The following is an 18,428-nucleotide window of genomic DNA, read 5'->3' as shown; positions in this document are numbered from 1 at the left end:
ATTGTTGTTCATGTGCATTATTTTATTACATTTGGCATTGCTTGGGAGGCCCCGATTTCAATCGATCTAGCCCATGTACCAAAATGGACAATACAAAACCTGATAAATATACCTGTGGGAATAAGTCGTCACCTTCAAAATTGGGGTCAATTTTTTCTTCAAGGCCCAAATTCTGTCGGAAGAGCGGTACATTACATATGAAAACTGACCACTCTCCCGAGAGAAACATGGGTATTAAAGGAAAAATTGACCCCAAGTTTGAAGGGAGCATCTGACAACTCGTTCCCATAGATATTTTCATCAGTTTTTGTTTTGTACTGTCCATTCATACTACTTCTGAAGGAAACATTTGGTACATGGATTGAAATCGACCAAACATGGCTATGGTCAGGCTTATAAATAATGTTTTTTCTCCTTCATTTAAAGTGAAACATTATTATGGATTAAAGTATTGAAACAAGAAATAAAACATTGAATGAAGCAATCAAACCAGTATAACCTATAATATCTTTGGGGAGTTAAGGATTGTTCAGATATGATGCGGCAAAACAGAGGTGTTCTTTTTACGACGACATAAAGTATACGATTCACAAATCTCTGTATTTTATAGCACAGTGAACATGTGCAGGACCTTTGTGGTACGCAGTTGCCATTTATTTACACGTAGAAAAACTACAGCCATTTACTGCGCCATATTTGAACAAGCCTTAATGGTTACAGATTTTTCCCCAAGTGATGTGACCCTGACTGTATTATACTCACTTTAGTTCCCTGACATAATAACTCAACAAATATTTGATTAAAATCATACCCCCCCCCCCCCTAAAAAAAACACCTGGTATGCAGAATTTTTGTTAAACCTACATTTCGAATGGAGAGATGCTAAATGTAATATTGATTTAAGAATTGCAATAAAATCCATAACTTAAGTTACAAAATATCAATCATTCAAAAATAATCAAAATGGGCACAAAAATTCTGCATATTTTGCTCCATAAACGAGTTAAATGTGGTATTTCTTAACTGCCGTGAATATTCATGTACTTAATATGTTTCAAAAGAAACCATGGCTTACCTTGATGTAACTGTATGAACAACATTTTGTAAAATAACCAGTTTTCAGAATAATAGATAATGTAAGGGGTGTGCATGGCATCAAAGTCACTACATATTTCGACAGTAGTACTATACTTCAGCAATAAATGTTTGGTATTGCAATTTCGACAGGGATTGCTTAATTAACAAATTTCAATTTTGCAACACAACCCCATCAGTACTTTCCTTATTTACATACCTTGAACAGGAATCTATGTACATTACAATTATACTGTCAATTAAACAATGTGTATGTGCTGGGACATTTGGTACAATGCCTGTCATCTGCCTTACGTAAATAAATAAGTAAATAAATATCAAATTAAAGTATTCAAGAAATGCTTTTATGTTTTTACAATGATAGTGTGGACAGGATTCTAATTGAATGTGAGATATATTCTTAATTCTTATATTTGGGGAACTTTTCCCCCACATATATGAAACTTTTTTTTTTTTGGTCAAAATAACAAAGCATCGCTAAGATACTTCAGAAATCACAATGAAACCACTTTACCAAATGAGAACAAAATTAATGAAAATTTAAATGTAAACATAGTTAAACAAAAGAGAAAGGTTACTAATGTATTCTAATTAATGCCCGTTTCTTCTAAAAAGCTATAGTTTGACATTTTACTTTATAAGAAAGTACTGTATGCATGAAGTCCAAATACATTAATTAACTTGGTGTTAATAAACACCTTGGGACTAAGAAATAATATAACCTATGCACACCAAGAAATTCAGTCTCTGGATATTTTCAAAATGAAAGTGAAATGAAACGTCTAAAACAAAATACAAAGTCAAAATAACAACCCTTAGCACATTCAATGTCAAGACTAACAGCTACATCTATAAACAACAAACAAAGTGGGAATTTAGCAGAATCCTATTTAAATTCTTGGAATAAAACAAGAATTTGATCTCCAAAACAGAGGGCTGAAAATATCTTAAGTTGATTGTAGTATTCCAATCTATGCCTCACATACAAATCTATGCCCGGAGCATATATTCTATGAAAACAATTTGTAAGCCATAATTTGACCTTGAATAAGGTACGAACACCCTCGCTCAGTATAATAAGACACATTACCCAATGACAAATAAATGGAACATGAAAATGGAAAACACAATGTACAAATGATGGATACGATTGGAACCATAATTTACAACAAAATTGGTATAGGCTTGGTATAGACTACAACGGCACGTTGCTAAAGAGATACGAGACCGACTCTCCATTATGCGTCCTGCGGATGGCCTCTGCAAGCATCATCGAGATGTCAATGACCTGTGTAAGAGAGAGAGAGGGAGATAGATTTAATGAACATGTCAACAGTGATCCTAAAGAATGATGATAGCTATACCAGGAGGGTCACAGAAATATCATGTTTTAGTGAAGGGGGGGGGGGAGGTGGGTGGGTACTAGAAATATTAGACACTGTTTAAAGGTCGGGTGACATCCAAATATAAGTTGATTCCTGTTGATGTGCAGGGCTGCATACAACTCGTATTTTGTTATTTAAATATCTAAATATATCCATATTTGTTCATATATTTTTTTTAATAATTCTCAGACCTGCTAAGCTCCACCCTTAAAAAAATTCTCCAGATCTTGTTCATCTTGTGACATCATCTGTCAATCATTTAGGTTCTAAAAATCCAGAAAATCAGAATATTCTGGATTATTCGGAAGGGTTGGCAGGTAAGTGAAAGTGGTTGAACTTATTCATTTAAGTGAGACTGCACTACCCGGTACTCGTAGCTACTTGCGCCCTCTATATAGCCAACAATGCCTAAGCGGTAACCGTTGATCCCCCATGGGACCCTTTTTGTTATGTTAATTGAGAGATGATTTGATGAGATAACCACCAGTCAATAGGGACTTTTAGATTTGCACGTCGACAGCTTTGACTGCAACATGTGACGTCATTTTAAGGCACTGCGCATGCGTCACGTCGTCTCAGTCGGCGATCGAGAATGCGTCAACCTTGATTTTCCTAAATCTAGTACGGTACTAGTATATGCCGCGTGCGCATAAAATATCAGGTAGACAAAGGAAAATCCCTTCCCTGCTATTATGTAAAAATGTGTAGAACGGGTGTCACATGCATATTCACCTGTTCTACACATGTTTACATAATAGTAGTGAAGGGATGTTCTACCACAGCAATAGGCCATTTTCGTAATGTAACCAAATTTAATGCATATGTCTTTGTGAAGTGCCTCAATACGAACTATTTCATTCACCTGATAGGAATAATAGTATTTCAATAGTCAAAATTCAAACTGCATTATATTAAGTGTTGCTATAGGTAGGTCAAGCCATAATGTTTGTATAACCTGGCAACAACTAATGTATGCAGTTCGGACTCTGTCTAATGAAATACTATTATTCTTTTCAGGTGAATGAAATAATATGTATTGAGGCACTTCACAAAGGTTTATGCATTAAATTTGGTTACATTACGAAAATGGCCTATTGTTGAGGGTAGAATGTGGAACTGTATTTTTTTTCCCTCTTTCTTTGTCCGTCATGTTCATAGTGTTACTTCCTGCATGCATGTATATCGTCGAGTGCAATCTAAAAGATTTCTAATTGTAGTCAACATGGGCAGTTGAGTACGTTGACACGCATGATCAGTCGGCGTTCGTCGTGTTCTCGTCCACTCAATCTAAAAGTCCCTACTGATCATGCATGGAGGTCTAATCCCTCCTAGCCAAACTAGTGCAGATAGGCTTTAACATTGGTAACATTATGTAAAAATATTCCTGTAAGTAAAAATATGCCTACGAATGTGAAAAATTCATAGTTTATTATCAAGAAAAATAAGAATCATTATTTTTACAATTAAATCCAAACCATTTGCTATTTCATGCTGCAATGATGGTTATAAACCTTTAGGTCAGTCAGGAACCCCATGACTTTTACAAGCCGATCGTCTGTCTGATTATCAAGATATTTATGATTGGAAATCAAAATAAAATTTTGCATTTTCCTTAACGGTTTTCATAACACTACAGTCTATTGGGGGAAAACGAGTATGGTAAAACCAGTCACTCAAAGAGTTTTTACTTTTTTGAGGCATTTCTTGGTCATTTTGAAGCGCAATTTTTTTAGGGTTTCAATATTACACCATATCACAGATACTGATAACTTGTAGGGCCATGCATCTCAGATTTAACCTTGTTAAACGATGACCTTAAGAAGAATATTACTCACGGCAATTTTACTGCTCTGTTTGCACTTGTCCTCTTGAGGGATTGTATTCGTGACGACGACCTTCTCAAAGCAGGCGTTATTGATGCGCTGGATGGCAGGCCCAGAGAAGATACCGTGGGTGAGGATGGCATAGACTTTGATCGCACCAGCATCCTTTAATCTACAGGGGAGAATGAATAACCCAGTTCACGTTTAGCACGTCCCAAATGACCCCAAATATCCACAGATCTTCAAAACATAAAGAGGTCCCACTTTGTACATTCTGAAATAATCATTCCTAAAGCGATGGAGGTGCTACATAAATAGCCTTTGATTCCCCTTTTCAAAGCATACTTCCACCTGTGTATCATGGAGTGCACTGCTTGTGCATAAATAGATAATGATTACATAACTTTCATGAGCACATATCCAGTATTTTGTCGCTGTATATTTCACAATTGGGTCTGCAATGACCTTTATCTGCTCATGCTCAGAATGCAACCGTGTACTGGCTTATTTGAGAGGGTTAGAATGACTATTAGGGAGGAGCCGCAATGGCTCAGTGGTAAAGTAGTGGTCTGGAGGGGTCCCAGGTTCAAAACCCAAGTCAATGCGCTTGTGCCCTTTGGTTAGGCGTAATCCTTATTACCAAGTCCGTCAGAGAGGACTTAAAGCCGACGGTCCCCTGGTTGCTTACTTTCAAGCATATCATACTTTCTTAGCAGTCAGGTAAAACAATCATCATCTTAAATCAAGGAAAAACATGGTGTCAGAGCACACTGCAAGGTAAAATAGCACCTGAGCATAGAAGGAAGCATTTGGATGTTTTGGATGGACTCATTTTCAGACATTTGCCAGAATTGTCAAGCATTCTTTGAAAATTCTGTAAGTATGCAAACAATCGCCATTTTAAACAAACGTTCACTCATCATTTGCTTGCACCTGGGTTACACAGGGACTTTGTTGGGGAATGTGCCCTTCCCTCAACCCCCAGCTTTTCTATAGCAATCTATGTGATATTTGCTATGAAAAATTGAAAGTAATCCTAAGTGCATAGGACAGCAATATTGGTTCAATACAAGAATTATTGACTTCAATATGTGAACATTATTCATCACGTCTCCAACTTTGTCAAATATTTTGGTATTGGCTATTTCTTAGTATTGGCCTCAAGGACATTCAAAATTATAGTCAAAATTTACAGGTACAGTCAAACCTGCTTAAGTTACGACAGGTTTACAAAGACCACCTGCCTACAAAGACCACATTTTTTGTTTCCCTTGAAAAGGGTTTATCATTGAAACATGTACTAAAGGAACCTGTCTACAACGACCACTTTATGTGTTTCCCTTGGGCGGTCACTATAGACAGGTTTGACTGTACATTCATCCCTGAACCAATGACTTACTTTTCAGCAGCATGGCAGATGGTGCCACAGGTATCGGCCATGTCATCGACCAGGATAGCGACCCTGTCCTTGACATCACCGACCAGGACCATGGAGGCGACCTCATTGGCCTTCTTGCGCTCTTTGTGAATGAGGGCGAACTCGATGTTGAGCCTGTCTGCGATGGATGTCACCCTGTATTAAAGTCAATGGGAGATTACAAATTACTGAAATGACTCTCACTGAATGACACATCGAGGGGTCAGTGACACAAAGACGTAACTCCTTTTTGGCCATTTTGAGAAAAAGTGGTTTATGTGTCATTGAGCACTTGGGCCTAAGGAGTTAAGTCAATGTGTCATTGAGCACTTGGGCCTAAGGAGTTAAGTCAATGTTTCACTAGACATTGACTTCAATGGGGTGTTGGTTGGGGTTAAGTCTTTGTGTTTCCTGGAAAGCCAGCATTTTTCTGAACATTTTGATACCAAATACTCATTTTGGCAAAATATGGAGTTACGTCTTTGAGTCACTGAACCCTTGACATTCTGTAGTGACAATCACTTTGTGGTAAATGTTGTAACACGTGCTAGCCATATCAACCCAGGATCCAACATAGTACCCAAAAATGAAGTGGTAACCATTAACTTAAAGTGACTCTGTAACATTGCCTCAGATTCTCAAACAAAATCCTGGATAAAGCTCATGCTGCAATCATAATTATAAACCTTTAGGTCAGTCAGGAATCCCATGACTTTTATAAGCCGACCGCCTATCTGATTATCAAGATATTTAAGATTGGAATTCAAAATTCAAAAAACATTTCCCAACGGGTTTCATAACACTACAGTCTATTGAGGCACTTCATGATCATTTTTAAGCGCAACATTAATATAGGACCATGCATCTCAGATTTAACATTGTTAAACGATGCCTTTTAAACATGCATATATATAGGGACAAATGTTAAAGATTGGCATTCTGTTTCCTCATTGTTTTGTTTTCTCTTCACTTTTGCTTCTTTTTTGTTTTGGTTATTAACCAATTTCCTAAATTTCTTGTCCTGTATCCTTTTCATAATTGCTTATTCAGATTATTAATAAAGTGTGCTTATTTGTGCTTAATTCGCCCTCTTCTGCTCTGTATGAGGCTTCAATTCAACAAACCACATTTTAAGTTTTTGTAGCAATCAGATCATGTCATTCGTCAGCGGTTTCAAGAGACCATCACAAAAAGAGACTGATAAGAATTCAAAGAAGAACTCTATCAGTGTCCCTGTGAGGGTCTCCCTGCTGTGTGTGGTACCCCAGTCCTGTTTCCTACAGGCCACCCAAAGTCTGCCAGTAAAACACTGTCAAGTTATGGGAAGAGCCCTTGTAGGAACAGAGACAGGGACCACAGACAACAAAGCTCAGAGAATGGATTGACTTTAACATCATCTTGCTCTTATAAAACGAACCCTGACAATTCCTTTTAAGTGAGAAAATTCTTGTAAGCAAGTATTATAACTTGTTCAACATCCATTCTTTCTTTGTAAGTGGTAGAGGTAACCATTAACTTAAAAATGACTCATTAACATTGGCTCAGATTCTGAAGCAAAATCCTGGATTGAGCTCATACTTCAATGATAATAATAAAACTTTAGTCAGTCAGGAATCCCATGGCTTTTACAAGCCGATCGCCTGTCTGATTATCAAGATATTTATGATTGGAAATCAAAATTTGATTTTTCGTTTTCCTAACGGTTGTTATAATACTACAGTCTATTGGGAAAAATGAGTATGGTAAAACCGGTCACTCAAAGATTTTTACTTTTTTGAGGCACTTCTTGATCATTTTGAAGCGCAATTTTGTCTAGGGCTTCGATATTACACCATATCACAGACACTGATTACACGTCGGGCCATGCATCTCAGATTTAACATCGTTAAAGGAAACCAAAACCTTCATACTAAGTTACTTTTATTGTAAAGTTTAAAAGATTTGAATAAAATCAGTGAAAATTTGAACAAAAACGGGCAAGGAATAAGGAAGTGAGAGCTTTTTGAAATGACTAGTCACTAGAGGGCAGTATTTAATTTGATGACATCATCTGTGAACAACTCTCCATGCCATTTGTACATAAAATTTCACAATTTTGTTGTTTTCTTCGTATTTATTTGTGTTCTTGATCCGACTTCATAACATGTGAAGTAGAATATCATTTTGCATTCTATATCTTGCTTTCGGGGGAGTACATTATCTCAATCACAAGAAAGAAGGAAAAACATGAAATTTGATGTACAAAAGGCATGGAGAGTTGTTCACAGATGATGTCATCAAATTGAATACCGCCCTCTAGTGACTAGTCATTTCAAAAAGCTCTTACTTCCTTATTCCTTGCCCGATTTTGTTCAAATTGTCACTGATATTTTTCAAATATCTTAAACTTTACAATAAAAGTAACTCAGTATGAAGGTTTTGGTTTCCTTTAAACGATGCCTTTAACCTATAACAACCCAAGCCCTAACCCAAAATCTTTGATGAAATAGAGCCTCCATCAACTCAAGAAATGCTGCCTGAACGAGTATGTTTATTTGGCAGACAGCTCTAAGCAAATCAGATGGACAGAGAAGTAAAATTTTTGGCCTTAAAAAGATTTAAATATACACAAATCGTTTAATGAAACTGTCACACATGTAAGTAGAAGTTTCCTCGACATCTCTTTTTGCTGTCTGCAAATTTGTTTCATGAGATAATACCCAAGGTTAATGTATGTTCAATGTTCTTAAATATAGACTTCTCCCCAACAAACGCTTATGAGAAATCAATGTTGTAGAGCCCTTCAGGACCGGTTCCTGATCCTTTAGTTCTTTCATCCTTACCTCTTTGCGCCTCCTGCATCAGGTGAGACAATGATGCTGTTGCCCCATTCAGGGATGTTCTCCTTGATCCACTTCAGAACGGCTGGCTCAGCATAGAGATTGTCAACTGGGATGTCAAAGAAACCCTGGAAAGAAAAAAAGAAGGGAGATTTAGTTTTAGTAGGCATCATCTTCCTTTGTGCCAAGTAACATGCTATTGTTAAAGAGTATCCAATTCCAATCCAATCCAAAATGAATTTGATATAACGGCTTTTCTTTGCAGTTACAAAGCGATGCTCAGGTCAGCTGTAGCAGTATGGTCACATATCTGGCTGCCTCCCTGCCTGTGCTGCTTCTGTGTACTAAGTTAAGATTTTGGTAGGAGTCCTGCCCCAAATTAAGAGCCATTGCTGGTGCTCAAACAACTACAATGTAGAATTAGTGCAAGTTTCTGCTCTTTCTGACAAGAATGACTGCCAGCTTTTCTTTTAATGCAGTACAGAATACAGGATAAAGATGCAGTACAGAATACAGAATAAAGGTGATGCAACTCATAGATAGAAGACAAATCAACCTCTCTTGCTGTTTCACAAACTAAGAAGAAATACAACCTGTAATGCCTTGCCTGAGGCACATGGTTCTTTTCCAGAGCTCTGACTGGGTGTGTACCCTTTCGGCACATGTTCAGTACAAAGAGCATGGCCAAGCTCAATAGGTCATGTTTGTAATGTAACCAAATTTAATGCATACCGGTAAGTCTTTGTGAAGTGCCTCAATACAAATTATTTTATTCACCTGATAAGAATAATAGTGTTTTAATAGACAGAATCCTACCTAGCAACACCATCCTCGGCTGAATAAAATTAGGAATTTACTTTCAGAAGGCTACTGACAATGGGCACTTTCACTCTACATAAGCCATGTTCAGACGGGGCTTCCTACAGTACATGATACATGTATGTAGTCGGCGTAAGTCGACCAAAATTGCCATCATGTGAACACGGCCATACTCAAACTACATTCCTGACACTATAGGCAATAAAGAAGACCACAGGCTTCATGCAGACTTCATGATCAGCCATGCATAAAGTCTTTTGTCAACTCTGTTTGTTGCTATGGCAGGCATCCAGTTAAAATGAATTTGTTTAATAATCTTCAATTTTCTTTATACTCCTTACCGTTTACCTATATAATGCCAGGTAAAAAAAAAATTAAAGACTTATTCACCCATTAATGTTTTATCCTACGAGGCTGGTGTCAGCGAATTATGACCTACTCTACATGGAAACTGACTATCTCCCTTTAAAGTAATTGACTGATCGAGACTAGGGCAATGAAATTTTGATGTCTTCAGCTCCACCCATTGCATATGTGAGATGCTTACAAATTTGGATCCATTATGAGACCCCCCTACACACAAAGCTTTCAGAGTCTCAAGCAATAGATCTCTAAAAACATTAGATCTTGTCCTGTCTTAAAGGGGAACATCACCCCCATCGTGCCTCACTACTCTCATGGCTATGCCACATCCATGCTGGTATCCTGCATTCATAGCATCAGCTTAAAATACTACATATCAAGGGTTCAGTGACACAAAGACGTAACTCCATATTTTGCTGAAATGAGTATTTGATATCAAAATGTTCAGAAAAATGTGGGCTTTCAAGGAAGCACAAAGACTTAACTTCACCCAACACCCCATTGAAGTCAATGGCTAGTGAAACATAGACTTAACTCCCTAAGGCCCAAGTGCTCAGTGACACATAAACCACTTTTTTTCTCAAAATGCCCAAAATGGAGTTACGTCTTTGTGTCACTGACTCCTCGATATTCAAAAAGATGTTGAGAATTTAAAATAAATTCATGAGAACAAGCTCAAATAAAAAATAACTTGCATTGTCAGAGGTATACCTGAATTTGTGAAGCGTGAAGGTCCATTGTGATGATGTGATCTGCTCCGGCGACGGACAGCATGTTGGCTACCAGCTTGGCAGAGATGGGTGCACGGCTCTGTACACAAAAATAAAATCAGAAATTATGATTTAGTATATAGTAGATACAGAGGCATACTTGTAAATTTAGTAGCTCTATTATCAAAGACTTACATGTAAATGCTTTGAATATGCAGTGCTAAAATCACATGAAGTTCAATTATATGCGAGAATTATTCTGGAAGCTGAGTGACATCTGTTCAAACAGAGACTGCACAGTAAACACACAAAACTTTAGTTTTTCAAATGAAATATTGTCTCAGTTGTACCCAGGACCGGTAATGATGAAAAACAAAGAGGACAAAAACAAAACACATGCTACGATGAGGTGAAACCCATCACCAACTGTCATTATATCAGCAATGATGCTGATCTCTCCAGCTCCATTGAAAAGTTGTTAGTAACAGGCTTGCGCAGTAACAGCATCTAGTAATGACAGACACTGAATGGCAAATCACATTGAAGACCGGCTATCAGGTGTACATGTAGTACTACTGTAGTAATTTGTAGTTATTCTGAGAAGTTTATTGTATTCCCATTAATGTACAAGATTCCCCACCAAAGTGTATGAGAGAGGTATAAAGCAAGACAGTTTCTGAATCACGACATGGGCATCGCCATTTTGTTGATAACATGACGGACTACCCAAAGTTGTTTATCAAGTAAATGTATTCAAATTTATGGATGCTTCCTTCCCAGGTTTGTGTGGTGATTAGGTGTAGTATTTCATTCACCTGCTATTATCTTTTGTATTACACTTGTCAGAGTGCAGAGTGAAGTTTCCTCTAATTGCAAACTGCAAATTGCATTTCAAAGCCCTCTTTCAGTCTTCTTCTTTACATTGCTTATCAATCATTCAACAAAAGTCATTACAAAATACTATGTCAAAATTGCTCTGCTATCAACTCACAAAGCTATAAATCAACAAAATAGCTCCCCTTAAATAATTACATGCCAATTAAGAGTTTACTGTACAAGATAGCCAAGTCAAGTTTATAACTTTTGTTTGGATGTGGAGGAATGGAAGATAGATATGAGACACCCCAAACAGATTTTCTGTTGGCACGTTTGGAGAAAAAAAGAATTCAGCCTTATCAGTAAATCAGAAATTGCTCCTTTTTCTGTTTGTAGGAATTCTGCTTAATTTTTTGACAGCCAATTTGGTTTGACACTCTCCCATTTAGAATGGTCTAGCTATGCCTTTTCTTAGCCTGTTTGAGCCATAAGACCAATATTTCAAGTGTGCACTCGACTTACAGTATCTAATAAATGAACATGTCCGTTCCATCTACATGTAAACATTGCAATCTCGCTCTTGAGCATTCCAATGGAAGATACCCCTCAGCTTACATCATTTCGGATGGAAAAAGTTACATCTTCCCTTGCAGTTTCTATAAAAGACTGACAGTCTAGGACATTAGACCTTGATTTCCAAAATTTTAGATAACTGTGGAAATTGTATTTTCTCATATTAGGACAAAATCACTACTTTTTTAGGACAAGACAGAAGAGGGGACATACACTGCACACATATTCACCAATTCCTACAAATTCATTCTGAATTCTGGGTTTGGGTGAATTTTATATCAGTTAAAACTATAATGGGGCATTTTTGCTACTCCATTTTCAGGTAACCCTGTAAGTTGGGGCTCTGATCGGATCGGTAGATCGGAGCGACACCCTCGCACCTTTGATCGGTATCGGATCAGAAGATCGATCAAAAAAATCGGCCATCTTGGATTATAATGTAGATCTAGGTATCTTCTTTTTTTTTCTTTTTCTTTTAATGACGAAAATTTTCAAAGTTTTTGGCTATCAAATGCTCAAAAAAAATTCATGGCTGGAATTATTTTGTCATTTGGAGTTGTTGTCTTAGACAAATATTATTAATTTCAAAGCCATGAAAAGGCACTAAATATCAACAAACATGGTCTAACACAACTCCAAATGACAAAATAATCCCAGCCATTAATTTTTTTTGAGCATTTGATAGCCAAAAACTTGAAAATTTTCGGCATTTAAAAAAAAAAAAAAAAAAAAAAAAAAATTCTGCCGATTTTTTCCCGATCATTTTAATTGATCAGCGATCAGAAATTATTAACCGATCACCCCTGATCGGATCGGTGTCCAATCCGATGATCGTTTACAGGGTTATTTTCAGGTATATCACACATCAATTTACACTATATCTCCATCAGCAGACACCATCATAATGATATAAGCTGATGATCAGCTGGTGTTTCTATTTTTGTACGCTCCACATCGGAAAGAATCCCTCTGTACATCACCGCATCCGCCCACATCAGTAAGCTACTCGTCTACCCCTTCCAAAACAAACAAAGCTGCTAATGTCAGCCCCCTGCATGTAATGGAATCAGGGTTGGACACACACTTCATCAATCACTGACTGACAGGCTCACACATCGGGACATTGAAGGCGTGTGCAGGTTTGGCACTGAGAACACCATTGTGTACGTGTACAAGTCCAATCATGACGTTACAATCATGACGTTACAATGTAATTGTACATCAGTTTTCGGATCATGTTGCCCAATGGAAAAGAAATTAACCAAAGCACAGGAACCTCAAAAGCAGCATGAAGTACATGAAGTCTTCCACCATATCACTCATATTTCTCTTTTGATAATTCTTCTGCAATTTTGTTTTCCCCAGTCATCATCAGGAACTGCTACAACACCGTAATTTTTGTATTTATTGGGTTGGGAGTCAGCCTGATGTAACAAAATTGGCAATAAATTTGCACAAGCCAGACAAAACAAATCCCCCCAAAAAAAATTGTTAAAAAAATTATATACAGAAATGACTCGATAGAACTGTGCAGAATAGTTGAATTAGAGCTATCAAACAAAATCCTAACAATCAACTTACTTTGTCCTTCTTGTCCTGCCTGGCATAGGGGAAGAGGGGGATGACCGCCGTAACGCGAGACGATGAGGCAATCTTACAGGCGTTGATCATGATCAGCATCTCCATCAGGTTGTCGTTGATGTCGCCACACCCACTCTGCACGATGTAGACATCTTCACCTCGCACGCTCTCTCCGATCTCCACACTGTAAGAATTAAAGAGTATATTCCGGAATGATACATTAACTTTAACTAATCAGTTTGAGTTTTTTTAATCTTCCTCAGAGTCCCTCCACAAAAAGAAAAATGATACAAATACATGTATGCAAATTGCAAAATGTTTATTAAAAATGTCAAATTTGTACCCCCAAAAATGTTATTGAGTGCATGAAACAAGCACATGTAAAATCAACTGTAATCAGTTCAAAGTCTTTCACTAATCTCCAACTCTTTCCATGTGGGTAACAAAAACTGTCTAGGAATTTGAAAATACATGTTTCGAGACGAAGAAAAAAAAGACTAGCTGTTCCTTTCTGAAATTTCTGGGTAAGAATACGTCTTTGTTCATTCCTGAAACAAAGAATTAGAATTTAAGACTTAGACTTTGTGACCTCATAAGTACAAAAAGCACTTGAAACAAAAGTGGTTGGAAGTGGGGAAATTCGAAAATGACTCCCTTGTCACATGAAAGGTTGCTGAAACCCCAAAGTCAGGTCAATGTAAACGGGATTTAAAAAACAAGGCTTGTCAGACGTGGACTAGCATCAACGCTGCAGGTGCTGCGAGAAACCAAAACACAACATGCTGCAAAGAGGTTTTACACAACACCCAAGCTACTCAAAAGTTTGAACCAGGAGAACAAGTACAGGAACCCATTCAGAATCATTCCAGCCATCAAAATGTTGGTGAGATTAAGTTACGTGCGATCCTGCTTCAAAACCAAGGGAGTACAATTGCCTAACAAGAAGGACATCAGTAGAAAAACACTGGAAAAAACCTGATGTTCTTCCAATCCCTGTTTCTACGCTGTTTGCAGACTTCAAGAAGACGTATCATACTCACATCAACATCAAGAGTTCATCCCTCTTCATGTTAAGACATGTCAAACTAATGGGTAAAAGTAATTTGTGTGGATGCTTGTGTGAATATTGCACAAACCTGCAACTGAAAATGGCCATAGTCAACAAGCTTTGCAGCAAATTCAAAACTCAAAACCAATAACAGTCTCATCAAGGATATGTTCCATTAGACAAAACTCAGCATGTGCAACAAACCTTAAACGTCAAGATTATCATGATCCTGATTGCCACTCGCGGCATTGTCAACATTGTGGAGTGAAGGTCCTTGAGAAGCACCTCGAGTCACTTGATGGAGAAACCGATGTAGATTACAGGACTCGGTGGAGTCGATGGGAGATAGTGAAAGTTGGCAACAAATTTAACATGACGCTGAATAACAAGGTAGGCACTGTTCATGAATTGATGTCTAAACTATACAAGGAGACTGAAGGACATGCATGTGGCATCTTCATAACTGGCAATGGCAACACAAGGAGTACAGCAGGTTGATCAATGACAATGACCCACCTCAAAACACTGTCATAGGTGTAGGTGTTCAGGATTTTGCAGAAAATTACGAAGTGCAAGCTGCACACTGGGCACACGAGCAGGCGACGATTCATCCGTGTGTGCCTACATGTACAAGTGCAATTGGCATTCGAGACCTGTCATTCACTCAATGATTTATATCAGTAAAGGCAGAAAGCATGACTATCATGCTGTGAACTAAGGCTGTGCACAACAGTGTAATGAGGTACCTGAGTACACTCCCAGGCTTACAAGCGAATACTTGAATATTCGGATGCCATGTTTTTTTGATTTTTTTTTTTTTTTTTGCCACCACCATACCACTGGAGCAGTATCCAACGTCCATCGCCGTAAAGGCATGCAATTTTACTTTGAGTTGCAGATGACGGCGCCGATTTAATAATAATAATAACAGTAAACAATGCTGTTTTAAAAAACCAAAGATGGCAGAATAATCCATTTTCCTCCGAGTCCAAACAGAAATCCCGACATTTGGATTTTGGTCCCAGTTTCTGAGTGGTGAGTTTGACAGTGCTGGAGTTTGGTAACATTTTTACCGACGGTACCATGCCAGCGGCCGCCGCTCTCCCTGACACGTTAGCGTCGGCCTGGACAGTGATTTTTTTTTTTTTTGCGGCCGAATATTCGAGTACGAGAAATCATACTCGAGTAGTTGTCAACCGTGCGGGTACTCGAGCATTCGACTACACGTCGCAGCCCTACTGTGAACCACTTTTACTTGAATTGTATTAATCATCTTTTAAACGACCACAAGCTTGACATAGATGTTGTCATTAGATTGAGGAGGCGAGTTGGCTCAGTCGGTAAAGCGTCTGCCTGCCGAAACAAAGATCCCGGGTTCCACTCCCACCCAGGCAGATGACTGAAGCCTGCGTTGTGTGTTAACGTTCCTCCTTCCCTTTTTCATAGACGCAGGTTATGTCGAGTGGAAAAACACCCCGTCCCTCAGATAGGACGTTAAGTGGAGGCCCAGTGTACAGGAGAGTCACCACCCTTGCACATTAAGAACCCATTGCACTAGTCGTATAAGAGTAGGGGGAAACCCCGGTGTAATGGTCCACCTGCGCACCCCAATCAGGGCGAGTATACGGCATCTGCAAGAATCTTCAGTATTGAAGGAGGCAGATTATCTTGAAGTAGAAGAAGAAGATTTAGTGATGGATGTGCCACACAATATAAATCGAAAGGACCCTTTCTAGATGTAATTCAAAGTGACATTCCCACTGAAGACCCTTTCTTTGGGTCACGCCATGGAAAGGGGTCTTCAGACGGCGAGTCTGCCGTTATTAAGCAGCTGCACAAAGTGGCAGGACATTGATTCCAACACCTTGTGCCAATGTACACCTTTGTCAAAGAGATCATAAGATGAGGTGAAGACTCATGCAAACCCTTTCGAAGGGAATTTTTTTATGTCCATTCCACCTCTATCAATCGTGACAGACCAGCTCCCAAGAAAGCCATCAACTAAACCAGGAAGATCCCTTGTTTGAAGAATTTTTAATTTTTTAAAATTTAATTATTTAGTTTAGGCCCCCTACACGTAGCACTTAAGCTCGTTCGACTTGTCTCAACCTTGTTTTCAAACCCTTGCGCTTTTTGGCTCTACAAGGGCCCTTCTGATTGGCTCTCGCTGGCTCCCATTTGCCAAAAACAGATTCCGCAATGATGATCCATGATGCATTTCTCACTTACGCATTGCCAGCTTGGGAACCCTTCACCTGCAGAAAAAAAAAATCTCTGTGAAAATGGGGACTTTCCCTTATCATTTACGACGTGACTTGTCCAATTTACGAGGATATCCTCGTTTATGCGGACGATACTCATTCTCTGACCTAGATCTACTTTCACTTGGAGCGCTGCAGGTCCGAGAATAAGGATCGTCCACATTTTTGCATACGTTTCATATTATTTTCTTAGTCTTAGTCTACATGTAGGACTAGACTTCTAGAGTCTATGTAGATGTAGCTTACGCGGAATCCGTTTTTCGCCAGCGCGCAGTTCGGAAAACCAAAACCCGAGAGCGCTCATGAAAAAATATGGACGATCCTTATTTTCTAGGATGCAATTTTGTCCGCGTTTACGAGGATATCCTTGTTTATGCGAACGATCCTCATTCTCGGACCAGCGGCACGGCCCTAGGCCTAACTTAGACCCACTGACTTTCATTTTTCATGAATTTCATTGCATCACATTCACAATTCGCATCATCACACAATCAACAGGATATTGAATAGAAATGGCAAACAAAACGAGACATCTCATGGCACATTCGAAAACATTATCAATAACTATTTATAAAAAATTAACTTTTACCATGTCTCTTGGTTTGAGAATTTCTTGGTCACAACTCTGCCCAGATCATAGCCGAGTCGATTGGCGATCTTCTGCGCCAGATCATGGTGCGATGAACCGCTGAAAACTTTTATGTTCGGCATTCTGGGAGATATTTGCAATTGATCTTCAGGTTTTCCGTTTAAAATGAGAGAATCTACCATCAAGACGCGAATCGGTTGACTTTCAGATGAATTCCCAATGACAATGTCAAAGCACGGAGAATAGTCAGTTTGTATCGCTTTCGTTTAGTGGTAAATTGCGATAAGTTTTGTGTAAAGCATCTATGATCTGGCGAAAGCACCGGTACAAACACATGCGTTTTTGCATTGAGCATTCAAATCATCATCGCAGCATCGAGATCGAGATACATTATAGCCGCGTACGTCACGTCAACACATGCATCGCATGCTTATCACATGTACAAGGCTAGCGAGGCAGGGTCAAGAAGCGCGCGGTTCCGCGCGAATCGTGGTCGCTTTAAACTGTATTGTTACTCTTTCAGCTATTCAATATAAACTATCCGATATTTATTGAAATTCTATATATTAAATCATATAAATATTCAATATACAATTTAAAAGTTTTTATATTATTATTTACATATCTTTGTAACTGTATTTTTTTAATTAATTTACTTCATAATTCGGTGCAATAAACGAGGACGATTCGCCCTCTGGAGCTACGTTGTAAAAGCGGAGATGATAAATCAAAATTATGCGTGCTATGCACTGTTTACCTAAAAGCATCTCATTCGTAAATATAGTGTCCGATCGATGGTATAATGTTCAAAGCCACAATGCAAAACCATTTTGTTTACTTGAAGTGACGACGAGGCCTTTTCGGTGCTGTTGTTGTTTACAGACCAGGTTGATCGTTTTTGTTTGTTGTATACGTTTCTTTTTATTTTATTTTACTATCGTTATAGCAAATTAAAAAAAATTATTTCCTTTGTCGAATAACATCAAGTTGAACTTGAGTTCTTGAATTTTAAATTACGTACTGACATGCAGCCTTTAATAGGATCACTGCATAAGGACTTAGTGCGAAGATAAAGAAAAAAAAACTGACTAACCAGTTCAACTTTAAAAAAGAGGGGAACACCTGACCA

The 18,428-nt window shown here is 38.3% G+C and overlaps 1 protein-coding gene across 1 annotated transcript; it reads right to left on the bottom strand.

Annotated features, from left to right (window-relative positions):
• Nucleotide 1: 1 nt before the first annotated feature.
• On the bottom strand, nt 2–17,787 carry LOC585120 (ribose-phosphate pyrophosphokinase 2). The gene is made up of 7 exons (XM_784959.5): nt 17,300–17,787; nt 13,402–13,585; nt 10,433–10,531; nt 8,543–8,667; nt 5,703–5,876; nt 4,316–4,475; nt 2–2,383 (listed from the first exon to the last, which is right to left on the bottom strand). Exons 1-7 carry the CDS (start codon nt 17,479–17,481, stop codon nt 2,291–2,293), a joined length of 1,017 nt encoding a protein of 338 aa, XP_790052.3. The 5' UTR covers nt 17,482–17,787; the 3' UTR covers nt 2–2,290.
• Between the last annotated feature and the right edge of the window lie 641 nt (nt 17,788–18,428).

This window comes from Strongylocentrotus purpuratus, unplaced genomic scaffold, assembly GCF_000002235.5.
Source record: "Strongylocentrotus purpuratus isolate Spur 01 unplaced genomic scaffold, Spur_5.0 spur5_scaffold_11, whole genome shotgun sequence".
NCBI lineage: Eukaryota > Metazoa > Echinodermata > Echinoidea > Camarodonta > Strongylocentrotidae > Strongylocentrotus > Strongylocentrotus purpuratus.
Note: the sequence above shows the minus strand (reverse complement) of the source record. Positions and strands in the feature narration are given on the sequence as shown.

Bases quoted from the DNA above. Each gene is read 5' to 3' on its own strand.
- LOC585120 (XM_784959.5), bottom strand. From the start codon at position 17,481: ATGGTAGATTCTCTCATTTTAAACGGAAAACCTGAAGATCAATTGCAA. The intron at 13,586-17,299 runs GTAAAAGTTAAT...TAATTCTTACAG, and splicing joins TTCTCAAACCAAGAGACATG to TGTGGAGATCGGAGAGAGCG. The intron at 2,384-4,315 runs GTGAGTAATATT...TCTCTTACACAG, and splicing joins AACAGAGCAGTAAAATTGCC to GTCATTGACATCTCGATGAT.